The sequence below is a fragment of the Copadichromis virginalis genome, linkage group LG7 (assembly GCF_057382275.1).
Source record: "Copadichromis virginalis isolate Kocher_CV1m ecotype Utaka linkage group LG7, C_Virginalis_male_GT1.1, whole genome shotgun sequence".
Taxonomy (NCBI): domain Eukaryota; kingdom Metazoa; phylum Chordata; class Actinopteri; order Cichliformes; family Cichlidae; genus Copadichromis; species Copadichromis virginalis.
This window is the reverse complement of record NC_140624.1, coordinates 45,844,087-45,863,066: the sequence shown is the minus strand read 5'-3', so window position 1 is coordinate 45,863,066 and position 18,980 is coordinate 45,844,087. Positions and strand designations below refer to the sequence as shown.

The 18,980-nt window shown below is 39.4% G+C and overlaps 2 protein-coding genes across 4 annotated transcripts in view; both read right to left on the bottom strand.

The window, feature by feature from the left end:
* The window catches only part of bmpr1bb (bone morphogenetic protein receptor, type IBb), a 59,524-nt gene extending 58,534 nt beyond the window's left edge, over positions 1-990 (bottom strand). Inside the window, exon 1 of the mRNA XM_085463731.1 lies at positions 894-990. The gene's annotated coding sequence lies outside the window, so the exon portion shown is untranslated. The remainder of the gene's footprint in view (positions 1-893) is intronic.
* A 469-nt stretch (positions 991-1,459) lies between these two features.
* The window catches only part of LOC146705864 (PDZ and LIM domain protein 5-like), a 35,008-nt gene continuing 17,487 nt past the window's right edge, over positions 1,460-18,980 (bottom strand). Inside the window, exons 4-14 of one of the 3 annotated variants that reach the window (XM_085463726.1) lie at positions 11,379-11,415; positions 9,725-9,747; positions 8,759-8,785; positions 8,293-8,447; positions 7,471-7,498; positions 5,041-5,204; positions 3,625-3,805; positions 3,259-3,439; positions 2,771-2,891; positions 2,582-2,697; positions 1,460-2,468 (exon numbers count right to left, since the gene is read on the bottom strand). In XM_085463726.1, coding sequence (XP_085319852.1) covers positions 2,379-2,468; positions 2,582-2,697; positions 2,771-2,891; positions 3,259-3,439; positions 3,625-3,805; positions 5,041-5,204; positions 7,471-7,498; positions 8,293-8,447; positions 8,759-8,785; positions 9,725-9,747; positions 11,379-11,415 — 1,123 coding nt within the window. In that variant the 3' untranslated portion in view covers positions 1,460-2,378. Of the gene's footprint in view, positions 2,469-2,581; positions 2,698-2,770; positions 2,892-3,258; positions 3,440-3,624; positions 3,806-5,040; positions 5,205-7,470; positions 7,499-8,292; positions 8,448-8,758; positions 8,786-9,724; positions 9,748-10,539; positions 11,058-11,378; positions 11,416-18,980 lie in introns of all 3 variants that reach the window. The other 2 variants (XM_085463725.1, XM_085463727.1) reach the window with 2 other exon arrangements.

Genomic DNA, 18,980 nt, shown 5'->3' with positions numbered 1-18,980 from the left:
CCTGTTGAAAGGGAGTTTTTTCTTCCCACTGTCGCCAAGTGCTTGCTCATAGCTGGTTATCTGATTGAAGGGTCTTTACATTACAATATCAAGCACCTTGAGGCAACTGTCGTTGTGATTTCGTGGCATATAAGTAAAATTGCATTGAACTGTTAATACCTTCAATCTACCTCTAGTCATAGAGGCAGTGTAAATCTACGTATTTTATTCCCCTTGCATTATCTACATCCCAGCTGATCAATAAGTACAACAGTGGCAAATCAAATCAGTCACAGTGATTACATTATTACATAGACTTTGATTATATCATATGATCTTTATCAGCTGATGGAGTTGACCCAATTTGATTTTGATATGTAATCAGTTTAATAAGTCAGATTAAGCACCAATAATATATTATAAGTGAACTACTGGGCTAACCTTATCTGGTGATGAAGATGACCGTCATAATCAATGCAATGAAAACAACTTTGAATATCTTTCGCAAAATTGGCCAAATTGTCGAATTTAACAGGGGAGACCTTGATAACAACTTTACTCAGTGGATTAAAACAGCTGTCTCTTATCATAACGCAACTCCGAGGCCATTGTCCATCTGATCAGGCATCAAAGATGTACTGCCGCGATCAATTTAAGCATCATCAGCACCGTCACAGACTCCACCAATAACGCTGTCCGGCGTCGCGCAGATCGCCCGCAGCTGCTGCCACTAAATAACCCCCCTCGTAGGGAGCCAAATAAGCATTTCGGCTGAATTTATTTGAACAGCAGCACGGAAAACAAATCACGGACCCCTCCGGGTTTCACTGACGAAAGTCTGGACATCCACTGCACGAGTACTTTCCAGTGCAGCTGAAACTGCGCTCCCACAGAGACAACAAAAGTATACTTACCGTCTCTTCTTAAAGCTGCACAATAAAATCCCAGCCGGTCCTGATTTCAGATCTACTCTGGTCTCTTATTTGTGCCCATGCGCCTCTACGTCTGGAGTTTTCCAAGTGTAGGCTACCGATAGTTTTTGGAGGCTGCTTAAATCTCGTGTCCCACAGCTCCCACCTCTGACGTCTTGGAGAATGGCAATAACCTGAGCTCCTGCAGTTATTTGAATATCACTGGATATGTTTTCAGTTATTCCTGAATCTCTCACACTTTATAGCCTATAGCAGTTACAAGACAGAAGACCAAGTATAGTTTCTTTAATTCTTATACAGACATTTGTAAGCTACTTAAATTTCTTACTGAAGTTTAAGTGCATGGTGCCCGTCTGCCTGCCTCTTAAGCTTCCCCTCATAATAATAGTTATAGCAGACACATATCAAGCAGTGATACATCACACACTCGTCTCAATGCTTTCTGTCCATCTAACGTCTCATAAACAGAGCATAAACAACAACAGTTTTGATCTAGCGTCCGGTGCAAAAGAATTGAATAACATGGTTTTGAAATGATGCATGGCAGCCAATGTTGGACTGTTTTATTTCAATGAATGCATAGAAAGTATGCAAAACAAACAAACCAAAACCTGACAGCAGAACTCCACTTTTGAAAATATATTTTAAAATTGTTTTTTGGTAACCTGAAAATCCCACAAAACTGTGATTGAATGGTTTAGCACAAAATAGGAAAAATAAAATGCGTTTTAATGCCAGGAGCTGGTTCAATACCACTGGAAGCATGCTCATTCAAACATTTAACTACTGAAGTATAGACTTTACAACATGAACAGAAACAGCTGGATATCCCCACTTTATTCACTTGACATTAGGAAGTCTTTTCAAAATACTCCTGGATGCATCAATAATAAAATGAACGCACAATATATAAATTGCACATTTTAATAGGTTACTGCCTGGTTTTTTCATTTCACTGTGATAACTAAACAGCACATCATTTAAAGATTTTACTAAAAATTACTATTAATAATATTTCCCATTGTTTTGCCAGACTGAGTGATCCCTGTCTAAAATATACTTTGTTTTTATAATTATTTAAAGTTAAATAAGCTTAATTTTTAAACCCTGTAAACTAATTTTTTCTCATCTTCAGCACACCACCACCACCACACGGGTATTAAAAATGCATCGGTGTAGATACGGAACTGACAAAGAAGTCAACAGTGCACTGAATTTACTCTTGCATATTCTATTAAAAGTTATGTGACATAACTAATGATAATAGCTAATACCAATACTAGAGCACAGAATGAAGCTTACAGTGGAATCTCTGACCAAATATTATTATTATTAAAGAATGCCAGTAATCCAGTTTATTTATTTATTTTTGTTTAAATCAAGAACATATTTAACATTTGCTTGAAATATAACTTGCTGCAAACTGATGCCCCCTCTCTCTCTTATGTATATTCACAGAAGGTCAGCTCAGATGTTGACGGTGTGGGCGTGTTTCTTGCACAAAGGTTTGTCTTTCTTGGAGAAGAATGCCTGACCCTCCAGGTTAGTAGAGCACACCTGTAGAGAGAAACAAACATGATATAGTTGGTTTACTTAATGCGACATTGGCAGTATTTACTTATGTGGATTTCCAGCTCTTGTTGCACAGAGAATTAATCTCCTGAACATACCGTGCACACAAAACAGGTGTCGTGCCAGGTGAATCCTAGAGCCTCCAAGAACTTGTCCCCTGCCTCAATGGGGAAGTCGCAGCCATGACAGTTGGTCCCAAACAGGTTGTAGTAGTCTGAGTGAACAGCAAATGTTAGTCTGTTTGAACGAGACATTGTCTTTATTTTCTTTACAAAACATCGCTTAACCTTTTTCACAGTATGGCTGTCCGTCCTCCATGTGAAACGTGTTGCCTCTGATTGGGAGGTGGCAGGCCGAGCAGACGAAACAGGACACGTGCCAGGTCTGTTTCAGGGCATTCATGATCTCCTGTGGAGAAAAGATATCAAATTAAACACTTTTGAATCATTTTTGTATTTATCACGACAAAATGAATTAAAATAAAGTGACTATTTCAGTGTTAGCAGATGGATAGCAGCTCCTGCTATAAACACATGATTGTACACAGTTAACAATATTAAGGAAAGTTAGCTACAGCTTACATATGTATATGTGCTACAATCATATTACAGCTCTTTTTTTGAATATATGTCAACACACAGTATGTGCTGTATATTTTTAAATGTGCAATCACACACACTTCAGTGGATTTGATCAGTGTTTGCTTCATTTCCTGGAATAGAGTGGAGGGTAATATGAGTTTCTAGTTAAAGCGGACAAAGACACTTTAACCCACCCCCAGAATCTTCTGCTGGCAGCGGGCGCAGGTGGGAGCAAAGAACTGCTCATAGCACTGCACACAGTACACCTTGTTCCCCTCCTCTACAAATCCATGGTCTGCCAGGGAGGAGCGGCAGTGAGCGCAGTTGAACTCCTCAGGGTGCCATGCCATACCCATGGCCACAAGGAATGGTCCCCTGGTGGGATTGAGCACAGATCATAAACATAAGCAAAGCACCACTTGAGGAGTTTTACATAAACATTCTGCATAATAAGCTGTAGGCTGTACAGACCTTTAGACTTATTTAAATGTAAATGTAGCTGATGAAGAATGTTTTACTGTTCCAAAGCTCCTTTGCCGAATGCAGTTTTTCTGACGTACCTGATGATATTGTTGCACTTGCAGCACATTGGGGTCCGCGTACCAGCTGGGATGTGCTCAGCACGCTGTACCAGAGAGTTGAGGTCCTCAGGATGTGGCCGCGGGGTGGGGCGGTCTGGTCCTTTTGGAGCAGGATTGGTGATTTTGCCAAATGAAGGAAGTGCTCCACCCTTAGGAAAACCTAAATGAGAAAAAGCTATGGGTCAGATGACTGAAGAAAACGAAAAGAAAAAAGATAAAGTCCTGGTTTATGTTTCAAAATGAAAGTGAACAAACAACTAGTAGTTACTAGATGCAGTTAACAGAAAAGAAGAGGTTAGGGGTGTGTGTGGTCGGATGAGGAATGGGAATTTTTTAATGACTTCAGTGCCTGAACCATGACAGATCAGGCTTGGACAGAGCCACCCAACTGTGATTTTCCTACTGAGGCAAACAAATTCCAAGACACCTGGAAAAACAGAACGGTTTTTAACAGAAACTGATTCTTACTGGAAGAGATTTTTAGGTCTTTAAACACAAAGGACAGTGAGACTTTTAAAGCTGGGGAAAATATTTTCCCGTGTAGCAAATGCTATTTTCCTTTTAGGCAGCAGCTCTTTCACCTCAGTCTGTTTTTGTGGCTGTGATTTTATCTCTGCCCTCCTCACAGCTTTAGAAAACAGGCATAGAAAAGCTTTTAATCCAAACACAATGAAAAATGATTCTGATGTGATGATGATGATGTGCAGAAATTTAAATTGTGAAAATGATAAATTTAACTTATAAACACTGTAAATCTGAATGATGCATGGCACATTCCACATACTCGGCCCCCTTTCACAGATATGTGCTTGTTTACTTGAACTCAGGCACTTGTTAATCTGATAAATAACAGTCAACAAAGACCTCACTGTGTCGCCTCCTGCTCTCTCTCCCTCTGAGGAACCTTTCAGCAGATGTTTTTAAAGGCTTCCAGGGAAATACTTTTGGATGCACAGTGCATCTGTTCATGTGCGACAGCATGCTTTTATCATACAGCTGGATTGATAATAATGATCACAGGCTGATTCCTTTCAACAAAAAGAAAATTTGCATTACTTCCTAAAGTTTTCATGCCAGGGTTTTCTGTATTTAAAGAGCAGAATAAAACCTCTAAAACCTATAAAACATCACTTTCACAATCTATTTGGCTAAGGGGATCTTAGGAAAAGCCAATAATCTAAGCACATTAACTGAATAACTCTGGCTGTTATGGATCTCATAATCTTAAATAGCTTGGTGTCAGATAAGATGAATGGGTGCTGCCATCTGTAGGCTAGAAGCAACAACTACATCACGTGATCTATGTTCAAGGCAGAAGCAGAACCGTGTAAGTGGCTGTAAACAACAGAAGTAGGAAGAGAAAGGGGAGGATTTCTGTACAGGATGTTACTCTACCTGATGGAGCTCCAGGCTGATAGGGGGCTTTGTTCTGGGCTGCAGGACTTTTAAATGAGGAAGCAGGGACAACCTTGCCATTTGTGGGTGCCACTGCAGGTTTGGAGTATGTTTTCGCTGCAGGTGAGGTGTGCACAGTGGGATTGGTTTTCTCAACAGACTCACTAAAAACAGATATACATATGTCATAATTCAGCAACACACAAACACACGCACGCATGTGTGCACGGTAATTTCTCCATGACTTCAGAGGACATTACATTGACTTTTTGATGCAGTATAAACCCATAACTACTACTTGTTTGGCCCTAACCTATAGTTAGACCTGAACCATGTTTTCACCTTAAGCTTTAATGACTAGCAGTATGATGAGTCACTGGCTCACATTTGCATAATCAACCGTCTTCTTTGACCTGAAAATGAATGTGTGTACGGAACCATTTTAACCACGTCTACCTTGATGTAAGAAAACTTGCAACCGTTGGAGAGACAGTGACAGACGGCAAGGGATCCCAGTTAGCGATCACTCGGCAGACCAGCTTTGCTCCAACAGGTTAACAATTTGTACATCTGGATTATTTTTCAGCCAGATCACATTGAATCTTATCAAACAACTAGGTCTATGTGTTACAACAGACTTGAGGTTTTATGTTTATCTGTAGTTTTGATCATAATCCAATGTGTTTTCTCTGTCTTATGCTGTCTGTAATGTGTTACCGTTTGAATGACCAGTAACTCATAAAAAACAATCCAAGTAAAACTACACCGAGAAGTTCTTCTAGTGACAAGCATCATGAAGAATAGTTAACTGTTTCAAACTGGATGCCATTTTGAATAATGTAATGCAATACAGTTCTGCAGAAAACAAAACATCCTTACTGCTTCCATAGGAATTAAGAGGCTGCGTAGCTACTTCCAAATGATTGAGTGTGAGCAGCATAAGTTTTGTCATTTTACTGGTTTGGAGCATTTAGCATTTGTGTTGTGCTTAAACTAATGCCCTACAAGGTGCAGAATTGTGGAGTTTTTATTACATGACTGGAAATTTTAATTTAAATTCTTCATGTACAGAAAATTCTTTCACATCACACACATTCAAAAACTGGAAATTTCTTACTGGCAAAGTGCCTTTTTCCATCACAGAAGAATAAAAGAAGAAAAGAGTGGAAAAAGATCAAGAGCAATACAGAAAGAAGTTTATTGAGGTAAAATCATACAAGGTGGACAAATATCACTTAGGTTAGTATAGAAAATACAAGAAAAAGACACAGAAAATGCTCAGAATGATACGGAATAAGATTAAGAGTGGAGGCTCAGATATGAACAACTCACTACAGAAACGCATACTATACACTACAGAATCGTGCTGTGCTTCATGTTCAGTCAAACACATGTACTTCCATGCATGAATCATTTACATATTTAAATTACATGTCACCAGAAAAAATATACTTTAAAACTATTTTTGCAACATAGTGTGTTTTTGTGTTACTTTAGAATTGGACATTTTAAAAGAGTTTGCCAAATGAAAGGTGCAACTATGCTGCTGCGCAAAGGCCGACAATGTAAATTTAATCAAAAATCAAAATTAAATAAAGCATTAAGCAAAACAAACCCTTTTCTACTACACATTTAGCACTCGTGCTGAAACGCCATGATGCCAGTCTCTCAGCTTGTTGTACTTGTGTCCTATAACTTCTGGGTCCAACTTGTTCAATCTGATTTGCCCCGCGAGAAAGGATTAAAGAAAAGAAGAGAACAGGGAAAGGTTGAAAGGTTAAGTTAAGTAAAGATAACACATGCAAGCAAGGAAGCAAAGGCATGAATTAAGGAAGTATAGAAAACCTACTCTTTATAAACTTTTATTAATTAAACAAAGCAGATGTGTAATAGTCACTTCTCCCTTAAGAAAAGTTCTCTGAATTAAATGTCACTAACAGAAGGAGAGCAAGAATCTCTTCTTGGCAGAGGTGCTTTTACCCACGTACCATTTAACAACCCACAACGCGCAGAGTGAATGACACACTGGTTGGTTGGGGTTCTGGTACAGCGGGCAGACTGTGTTTACTGCGGATTAACTCAACTTCAACATGAGAAAAGCCGTAGAAATCACGGCCTACACTAAGCCAGTGGCTGTCTCCACTCACCCATCTTCTCCCCCAAGAGCTTTGAAACTGGCTTCTCCAAATTAAGAATAATTCGAGCGTTAAGATCAGGAAATCAGTGCTTTACTTTAAATCACAGGCTCGTCCGTATGCTTATACAATTATTCTGAGGGCCAATTCTGAATCCAAAACCTCTGTGATCAAGAACTTCTTATAACAGTACAACTGCCAAAGCAGATGCATTTCTTCCTGCAAAAGTACTCAAAACGCAGACACCCAGACAGTGAGAAAAATGAAACCAGACAAATAAGATTACAGTACTTACTTCTTTCCACTGTTGTCTGGGGTTTGTTCTGCAACAGAAAATAACCAAAAACACCAATGAAAATGAAGCTGAATGTGGATTAAATAGTCAGTGAACATATATGAAGACACATGCTTTTATAATTTAGGGGCTGTGGACATAAAGTTTATCAGCTTCTGAAGGAAGGCAAGGCCAGGTTTTACGCTCAGCTTTCTAAAGGTTGTAGCTTTACCTCTACTCGAACCTATTTTAGGCTCATTTTGTGATAAGACTTCCTGAACTATTCTCCAGTTGCTCAGCTGCAGACACACCACACACAACAAATCACATGTGTTTCACACCAGTCTGGTAAGTGTGCCTGACAAAATTAGAGGGAAAAGACATCTGATCTTACTTCACTGAAGTGAGCCACTGTAAATGTCATCATGCATCTGAAGTGATCCACAAACACTACCCTTAGAGCTGGAGGAAAAGCCCAAACCACAGCCTGCTCATGTAACATCAAATGTCACTTACAGTCAAAACTGTAATATGAAATAATAAATCAATCATATGGTGATGAAAGCTTTTTTCTATTATTTGAGGAAGCTGCAAAATCACTATAATCTACACCAGCAATAGAAGTCCGAGTATAAAAATGCTGTTATTTGAAATATTATACTAGAAGTTAGCTTGAAAGAAAGTATAAATATACTATATAATATAAATATAATACAATTAATTAAATTGCAATTACAAGCAGTGGTTTAGAAACTGGAATTTAACACTGAACTGATCCTTACAGTATTTCCTGGTTCCTAAAATAATGTCCGGCTAGTTTCAGCATTTTATTTTGGTACACACCGTTCTCAGTGCCAGTCATCTGGGCCAGGATACGGAAGGAGCGTGACTGGGAGGTGCCTGTTCGTGGGTGCCAGTCCTCTGTGTCCTCAATCAGACGCTTCTTGCTGGCATCACTTAGTGGGGATGAATGATTCTCAGGCTGCACAGCGGCTTTCCTTTATAATTAAACAAATAAGAAGAAATCATATTAAGGACGTGGTAAACTTTTGTGCTTTAAACATGCATCAAGGAGGATAATCTCTGCCCGACATAACACAAATAATGAATTTAGTACAAGTTCGAATATTTAACACAGTCAAACCATTTTAAATGCACACTTGAGGTGTAACACTCTTGCCATCACGGCAACCAACACACACGCTGTGCACACATGTGCAAAAAGCTCAGTACTGAGTCAGTATCAATAGAAGGTGCAGCTTGTAGATGCAGGTTTCACACTGTGACCTAAAAGCTATTCGATTTTTACCTCCGAGGTCTAGCTGGAGGTGAAGTTCTGCAGGCGAGCAATGAGAATGTACAGAGGAGAAAAGGAACAAGGACAGAAATGATCTGAAAGTTAAAGCACTGCCCAGATTTTTCTACATTTCACTATTGGAGTAAAAGTCAGCCAGTGAATAAAATCTATGAAACGTCCTTAAAAACTCTGCTTAATGTCTAATGCTTGATGACACGAGTTAAGAGAAGCCAAAAACAGTTTAATTCAACACACGGGCTGCATGTTAACAGCAGGGAGTGACTGAGAAACGACAATGACCACAATTCACCACAAGATGGGAGTGATGTGCTCTCGAATTAAGGGCTCGTCTTTTCCACCCAAACTAATTTTACCGCACTCTGGAATACAATAAGTGTAGTGTTCGAGTACTGGTCTAAGCTTTGGGTCGATTGAATGTCAAAAGCCCAAGTTTATGTAAGCTGCTCCACTATGTGTTTGTTTCAAGAGAGAGGAGACACGGTGCGATCAAAAAGCGCACAAAACAGGCTATTCTCAACCAAAACACAATACACTGGCTGTGATTTGATTGGCCTTGAATAAACACAGTAGCAGATGGAGCCAGACAGATGCAGAGCTGAGTGACTTAAGAGGCCCAGTGTGATGACAGGCCAGACTTCACTGGGTGTAAACACGGTATTAACCAGCACAGAGCCTGATGCTACTAAAAAAATAATAATTAACAGTATGAAGTGACCTCCTGGCTGGGTGTCGTGTGGGGGTTAGAATCAGAGATTGGTTATTTACAGGGTTTCACAGTTCCTTGGACCTTGAAATAAGCAAGTATGGTAATTTAATGAATAGAAACATAAGGTTTGTGAGGATTAGGTCAAAGAGGTGCAAGCAGCATGCCTTCGGTAATCATAAAGTAGAGAGATGTAAAGGCTATAATCACATTCCACATGGTTAGAAAGCTACTTTATCATTCACTGCACTAACTTGGTATCTGTCTCTTCTTCCTCCTGTGGGTAAAGAAAGGGTATATGGAAAATAATTGAAGCCCATAAGGAACATAAATAGACCAGTCGGAAAGAACAAGTATAGTTCAAAACACCCTTCTGAGAGAATGTGCATTGAGGAAACCACAGAAACCACAACAAGAAGACATGCAGGTTAACACACAGACACACACACACACACACCTTCTAGAGGCCAACAGTCCAAGATTGCAGGCAAAGAAAAGACTGACGAGATGGTAAAGAAAGCAGTTTTACATGTAAAGGATTTTGTACTTCAGTATCATGGCCCTCAATGTGTGTTATTTTCCATAGTTTATATACTAAAAAATAAATTCACCAATGTATGCACTCTGGTAACATAAATCACATCGCTATGACATATTTTTTCACTTGACAGAAAAAAATAATGAGTGGTAAACGTAGATCAGGCTACTGTAGCCCGGCTACTGATCCAAAAACCTGCTGATGAAGACCAATCCAGCCAAACTGCTTCCTCTGTGGTCTTTAGAAGTACATAGCTGCAAGGATTTAAGCTAATTAAAAACAAATGTTGATGCAAGTACTGCAGTTTAGATAGAGTATCTGTTCGACAGCTGTAAAGTGTAAACGAGCTCCCGCTGCCAGTGAGGTAAGAGCGGAAAATCAGATTAAGATATTTCATATTCATTCAAGGCAATATTTTAGGAAATTTGAGACACTACGATGTCTGTGGTTTACTGAAGCACATATTGTGTTTATATTTGTAAATAATAGTTTCCACCTTTAGTTCCTTTTAGATTGATAAATGGTACATACCCATTAACATGCTCTGACACTCCCTGGCTCTCCAAAAGACCTCGCCTCTGTCCGACAGCCACCTCACAAGCATTGGCATTGGAGTAAAGGTTAATAGGTGTGTTATAGACAGAGGGCTGTGGGACGTTAGGATGGGAGGAGGTGGTTGTCATTCTGGCAGGAGAGGAGGAGTTGGATGAGGAGGAAGAGGTGGATGAGGACGTGAAGGTGGAGCGACCAGGGCTGGGTTTGGGAACTGAACTGGCTGGAGCAGAGTCTGTGGCAGCTTGGCTCGACCTGAGCGGAAACGGAGGTTGCGGCAGTTGGGAAGGGGCAGCTGGTGTAAAAGCAGATGACTCAGAGGGTATAGAAGCGACTTTAGGAGCAGCCGGTGAGGAGGAAGCCCCACTGCTGCTGCCGCCAAATGGACGAGCGGTCTTGTTGTATGCAGGAGTGGCCTGACTTATTGGCTTGGTGTATGTGGTGCTTGGGGAAGGGTGAGTGATTGGAACGGGCTTAATGATTTCTTGAGGTTCATCCTGCATGAAAGTGAAGACAAACAACATGCACAAACAAGTTCACAACAAAACATCCCATGCATGTACTCTGAAACAGCATTCCCAACAGCACAGCACAACATGTAAATAAACTGTTTTCACACACTTTGTTTGTGTCATATAGGTTAAAAATGGTGCTCTGGGCCATTGGACATGCCAAACCAAAACTGTGGATCAACATAATCTCAGAAGGGCACAGCGAGGATGCTTACTTGCATGTAAACCTATACTATTTCATAAATAAATAGAGATGAAAATAGCTTAAGCTAATCTATTTTATATAACAAATATTTTCCTTCAAACCTTGGGTACTCCATCTTTAGAAGGGGCAGCAGAGGGCCTGAAAAGACAGAAAGAAGATTATTTAATCAGTGCTCATTAAACATCTTTTCAGCATCATTTTGCAATTGACTTGGTTTCACTAGACCTACTAAATGTGTAATAGAAAAACATGGTTCAAGTCGGGGCTTAATTTGTTTGTGGACAATTAATAGGTTTCATTATGAGCTGCCGAACACCGGTCTTATGTTTCACGTCTCTGTCTTTTTCCAAAGGCCCTATTCTCAGACCTGTTCTTAGGATTAGAGAGCATTTCCTAAGAATTTCTGGAGAAGGTGTAAAAGCATAAGCAATATCAATTTCAACAAAGGCCACGGTGGGAAAAGAGAATCACTTCAAAGGACAGACATATGCACTTTATCCACATGCTTCAATTTAATGCAAAATGCACATCCGGTATAGACATCTCATGTACAACTCTCAACCATAAAGTTCACTAAAAATAGCGCGATTTACAAGCATGAATATGACCGCTACTGAATATTTACAAGCTGAATATGACCCTCCAAGGTGCTCAGGAACTTTTACTCGTGCACCATAGAGAGCATCCTGGCGGGAAACATCTTAACCTGGTTCGGGAACAGCACCATGCAGGACAGACGAGCTCTACAGAGGGTTGTGCGGTCAGCTGAGCGCACCATCCGCTCCGAGCTCCCTGACCTGCACTCAATCTACAGCAGGCGGTGCTGGACCAAGGCCAGGAAGATCGTGAAGGACCTCAGCCATCCCAACAACAGACTGTTCTCTCTGCTGAGGTCAGGAAAGCAATTCCGCTCCCTGAAGACCAACACAGAGAGACCGAGGAGGAGCTTCTTCCCGCAGGCGATACGGTCTCTCAATCACACCACCACACAGTACTGACCCACACATATGGTTCTTACACACACACACTGGACATTCTGGACATTGTTTTCACTTCATCACTTAAATCACTTTAAGCATATTTGCACTGCACAAGACATAATGTGGATTGCACAACACTGGACATTATATTCTTCATTTCCGGTTAATACTTGTACAGCTGCTGTTATTGTGTATATATTTATTTATATTTCTTCATACATTCTTATATAGTTCTACAGTATATTGTGTATTTTGTTGTACAGTTATTTTATTTTCAACTTTAATTTATATATTTTATCTTATTCTTTCCCAGTTAAATTTACCCTTCATTCTAATTTGTGTTGTACAGTTATTTCATTTTTAACCTTAATTTATATTTTATTCCTTCCTAGTTAAATTTACCCTTTTTAATTTTTCATATTTATTTCCTATCTTATTCATAGCCTTTTCCTTTTTTGTTTTCTTTAGGTCACGAGCAGTTGTCCAAGCATTTCACTACATATCGTACTGTGTATGACTGTGTACGTGACAAATAAAATTTGAATTTGATTACTGCTAAACCCTAATTTAGAGTTTCTCTATGTAGAGCCTATTATGCAGCCTACGCACGTGGCTGACGCCAGTGCAAACATTTATCCCTCTAACAGACTGTGTTGATGTGGTGTGTTGTTACATTTCTAAGGAAGTGCACATCAGATTACGTCATGTTTCAGCACACGGTTTGAGAACAGTTTGCGGTTACAGTGTACCTGCTGAATAGAGTTAATGCAGAGAAACAAATAAACCATAACATGGGGAATTTAATTAAACAAAGGCTTACACAGAATTTTATACAGGCCTAAATGTAGAAACTTAATGGCTGCATGGAAAATTTAATTTAAAAAAAGTTTTGTAATTTACTGCCCAAGCTGTAAACTCTTCAAAACCCAAACGATATTCTTTAAAAACAAAGATCACTTTGCACCAATTCAGAGTAAAGGTATTAATGATAATAATCACAATGTGTGATAACATAATGTCTTTGGCACCTAAACATGCTTTTTATGTATTCAAATAGATACAAAGAAATAGCAGCCTGGAGGAGGAAATATTCAACAGTGATTAACAACAAATATATATCATGTGTAAGTGAAGCAACAAGCAAAACCTGCAGTATGTGTGAACTCACTGTAATTTAAAGCATGTTTTCTTCTGCAGCCTGCTGTTGAAGTGTGGGATAGATTTGATTTGTACTTATGACCAAAGCAGCTGCCATAATTTTAGCTGCTGTGGGAGAAGAGAGTAATCTCTTTTTCTCAAGATGTTTAGGAAAACATTGAAATCTGCATCATGTATGTACAAATATCATAACCAGCACAGTTCTTAGCGTCAAACAAAACTAACCAATTGTAAGCCCTTGTTAGGTAAATTTAAGGCTTTTAAAAGTGGACCCTACTAAGCTCTTTTCTTTACGCATATACATTTTTAGAGTCTACATCAATAACCTTGCATGTTTTACAATTCACAATAGTCTTTACTGATCTTATGCTGAGCCTTGCTGCAGCCCTTCAGCTCATTCTCTGTCTGAAAGAAACTGTTTTATGCATCTTTCTATTACTTTCTTGTGATTGGCTGTCCCTCATAAACCAGAGATGTACGGCTGCGATCATCATATGAGGGATATATGCTCTCACTGACATCATACAAAGACTCTTAGAGCAGTCTAAAGTGATTACTTGTACATATCCTTCTTAATTTCATAATTTGATGCTTGGCTATCTTGAGCCACCACCACTGTAACAGCATATATAAATAATGACAAGCACAAAACACGCTTAGTGATCTCTTAAGATTCAAATACAGACAGAGGCATTCGTTAACAATGTGTCCTATATTTGGTCTGAACATGAAGACAATGTGCCTCTTATGCCTCATTAAGATAAAACAAAAAAGACAGACAGTGAGTCAGCAAGGCTGGTTCCGGACCAGGAGCTATGGTATGTCCTCTGGCTCGCTTCCTTTCGCTGCCATCCCTTATAAGGAAAATAGTCAACAAATTCACGCATTTCCTTTCTGACTGTGCTGAAGTGCAATAACTGAGCCAAAACCAGGTTATTAAAGAGCCCCACCCTTCAACCAGATGTTGATGTCATCTGTGCCCTTACTTGCATTGACGGTTTTCCACTTAACAGTTAATATACAGTATGCTTATTTTCCAGTGTACTATTCCATTGCACCATTAGGCTATAGTTGCTTATGAAGGAAACACCACACTGTGCCAAGGAAAACAGCAAAAGGTCTAAAGATCAAACAGCACAGTCCATGAAAAACAGAAACCAGCCTAAAATGAGGCAGCATGTATCCGATATCAGTGTCGCAGACTGGGGCAGCTGGGCGGATTCACTCTGTCAGCCTTTTCCCAGAGCAAACTGAACAAACACTTGACAGGGTGGTCCCGTGAACATCTGGTCCGCTCAGCCCCTCTGCTATCCTAGCTGGACCTGCTTTTGTTCTCCTACGACAAAGAGACAGACACTGCGTAACACAACGGGCCCACAAGTGTGTATTTAAGGTTCAAAGTCCAGCTGTATGTGTTGGTTAAGCTCAGTTTAACTAGATATTCAGACCTAAGAGTGTCAAGGGTATCGTGACAACTATCTGTGTTCTACTTTTCATTATGAAGCTGGTTTCTGTTGAGAAGTATTCTCTCATTATAATTTATGGAAACTAACTATTATTTTATATATTATATAAGATTACTGGACTGTTTTCCTTCTGTATCAAAGCACCACTACTTGTATTACTGTATATACTCATGAAGACATAGTTCCACCTTTAGTATTTGTCTAATCGTGTGTCACAGGCAAAGATTTACGTGTTATGTGCACAAAATTCTAGATTATGCACCAAATGAAATGATGAATAATAAATATTACATCTGGTTGACTTCTAAATTAGACACCAAAAAGATTTCTTCAGAGGAAAAAAAGCAGAGCATGGTTTTCATCAACATAGAGTTCTCAGTGTTCCCACTCTGTCACACACCAACACACCCACAGATCCAGAACATGAGAATGAGGAGGCAACAGGAGGAATCAGCCTGAGGGCAAAGCAATGTGACGTATTTCCACTCTGCCTGCGTCTCTTTGAGGGCCAAGAGAAACAGTCTGGCATATGGCATTTGACTGAATGATGGAGAGACACAGCTTTCTCAACACAGACATGTGCCTTACCAGCCTGCAGACCCGCATACCCACTTTTTGATGGAGAGGAAAAACTGCTCACATAGGAGTGGCCGTTAATTTTCCCCATACGCGTTTCACATGCATTTTCTGATGTTGGAAAGAATCTATAGCAACATCTGTCTGATTAAAGCTCAGATATGACACATGGGAAGATAGGGCTGAGGATAATTCATGCATACAAAAGGTTACATTATTCCAAAACCTCTGCTGAACGAAGTCTGCCCTGTTATGTTTAACTTGTGCAAAACTGTTGGAACTTTGTAGCTGATGTGGAAATCACAATGTGTTTTGTCAGACATGGAAGAAAGAAGATGAACAAAAACAAAAAGTGAAAGAAAACAACTAAGTTCAACAGATATGAGACATTAGGGGATGTTGTACGAAAAAACATTTTTTTTGTATTTGTGTTTTTATGCAGCCAGCTTATCCGGTCAATGGCAAAACTCGGCATGTGTTTGGCACAATGCTTTTCCTGTCTGTCCATGCGCCCTCCCCCTTCATATTTCAATATGAATGCGCATCTCTGAAGAGGAAATAGTGAATGTTACAACAGACAAGAGTGGGGACGGAGGTTTAAATAGGTGACACACACATGCTGCTCACTGAGGTAAAGCTTATCAGCATGTAACTAGTCAGTTGCGTGGATACTAACTAACATAGTAATCTCCTGTCTCTGCACGTCCGGTGTGTGTATATTTGCCGAGCCAGAACCCTGCGCTCTTGTCCGTATCAGCTGTCACGTGTGTTAGATTGATAGAGGACATTCATACCATTCGCACGTGCATCACTCTGAATATTACAGCTCCTCCACACGTGAAAGTGATACTCACTGATCGCGTGCGCTTGTCTTGGCAAGAAAATTGCAATATGCAAAAAAAGTGAACTACAGCATCATAACAAGATATTCAGATTTCAGTTTGATTATATTCAGCAAACCCAAGTCACATCCAGACCAGGTTGATTTATGCTGGAAAATGAATTTTCCTTAAGGATGAATCACTGAACCCACAACAGAATAAACAGATTCTAGTTAATGTATTTTTTGAAAGCAGTGTCCAAGCAATTTAATAAACCCTCATCCTTTCTTACGTTTCTTCCAACCACCACACCACATCTGACTAAGCCAGCAGTAAGTGAGGGCTTTGGACTGCATTGGATTGTTCTGTATCTCCCTGTGATATAAACAGCGTAAGACAGGTTGGGTGTACATTGGCTATATATAGATGTGTCTGCAGACAGACTCCAGAGCAGCCTAGCAGGTGACTACTGTTTAGCTAAAAACACAGCTAAAGCACAGGCTGCAGATACAAATCTAATGATAGCAAAAGTGATGCCAAATTCATAGGATTCTGGTTAGAAGAGGATATTTTTGCAATTTTCTACTTTCTCCCTCCCATTTATTGGTTTCTTTTGACTTTTTGAAAACAATCAAAAGCACAATGATCGGTTCTTCTGGGCAGCAAACTTTCTGTATCGGATCATTAATATAGCAGTTGCACAATTAACACCTTTCAAAAGGATTCTCACGCTGTTAGTGTTAAATGTGGAAAAGAAAATCCAAAAAGAGTGGTTCACGGGGGCTGGCTGTGCTGATCTGTATTATCTTTGAGGTTTTGGAACCAGGTGCACCCTGCCACAAGCTTTCGGAAATGGTGTTTTATTACACCGTGCTGCATATTTCAGTGACAATAAATAAACATCAATTATCATACTTTCCTAAGACTTCTTTCCACAGCTGCCAATGTTAGCTGGTCAGCAACAAGATTTCCATGAAACTGGAACAAAAAAAAAAAAAAAAAAAAAAAAAGGATAAAATTCACTCAAGCCCACTCTTCATGTTTACTCTGTGCACATCAACAAAGATGATGTGGAAGATCTCAGTCTGAAACATTTAGACAGCCAGTGTTTTGAGGTCATTAAAAATGACCATTTTCAGCAAATGCTGTCTTGTGTGTAAATGTGCATGCCAGTAAAACTAAACCATAGAAGCGACTGGATTCACCACAAAAACAGCCAAACTAAATATAATTATACTGAGTCTTCCTGGTTGTGATTCCAATTCAAAACACGAAACCGCAAAACTAAATAATATATATTCCACTCGGATTAATGACATTCTGACAATGAGCAAACAGAGATGCTTAAATTTCTTTTCTCATACTACAGTCTTGGAAAATAAAACCGGTTTTATCCATTTGCCAGAAACTCCATGACAGCTCACCCTCACCTAGTCATTTGTTATGACTTACTATATAACGCAACAACAGGATAGGAAGGGCACTTCCAAGGTTCATTTCCTTTCTGATGATAACATGTTTATCCTCACCTAGCAACAATAGAATAATATTAATGCATTGAAATCGGTGTATGTGTGGTAGAAGCAAGTCGTGCAATTTGACTTCAAATTCCTCCGGGCCCTTATGTAAATTCACTTCAGTGATCACCTATTTTTTCCACATTGGTAGCTATACAAAAAGGTTGGGACACCGTTAAGTGTAAATAAAAGAAGAATGGACAATAAATGATTTTTTACATTTCATAAACCAGTATTTTCTTCACAAAACAGAAAAGATATAAAATGTACCACTGAGAAAATGTAACAGTAAAGGTCATATACTAGTTAGGTTTGAATTTGATGGCCATATATCGGCAGAACTTTATGAAAAAGCAAAAAACTGTATACAAATTGTTGATTAAAAATCTCATTATTTATTGCACGTATAGTACATGTGGAGTTGGCAGTTTGTAAATCTGGGAAGGCGCCATCAGTACTGAAAGGTATATACAGGTTTTAGAGCATCACATGTTCCCAGACATCTTGTTCAGGGAAGGTCTTGCGTATTTCAGAAAGACAGTGCTAAACCACGTATTCCATCTATTGGCTTTATGGCTCGGCTTCGTAGGACAAGAACTTGGGTGCTGGGTGTCTGCCTGCAAACCAGACCTTTCACCAACTGAAACCAATTGAAACATCATGAAACAAAAAAATATGACAAAGACAACCCGGGACTATCAGACAAGAATGAGACAACGTTCCTTTCTCAAAACTCCAGCAACTGGTCTCCAGACCTTTAAAAGACGACGAGATGCTACACAGTGGTAAATTTGGTTGTGTCACAACATTTGTGATGGCATTAAATTCAAACTTGAAACTTAAAAATGTTACATATTCTCAGTTTAAATATGTCATTCATTTTCTGTGTTCTACTTTGAGCAAAATACAGATTCATAAGATTCATCACTGCATTCTGATATTCATTTACATCCCAACTTTTTTTGGAATTGGCGTCTTTAAACACCATCATTAGTTTGCATGCCATACCTGACAAGTGTCTTAAGACAATGTTGGGCCATTACACATTTCCAGAAAAGACACTGACAATGGTTTTAGAAGTCTGTGTTATTCTACTGGATGACTGGAATTTGGCATTTTAAATGACTGAGAGTGCTTCTAAGCAGTCAGAACATATGACCGACATCATTTTCATAGTCACTGAAC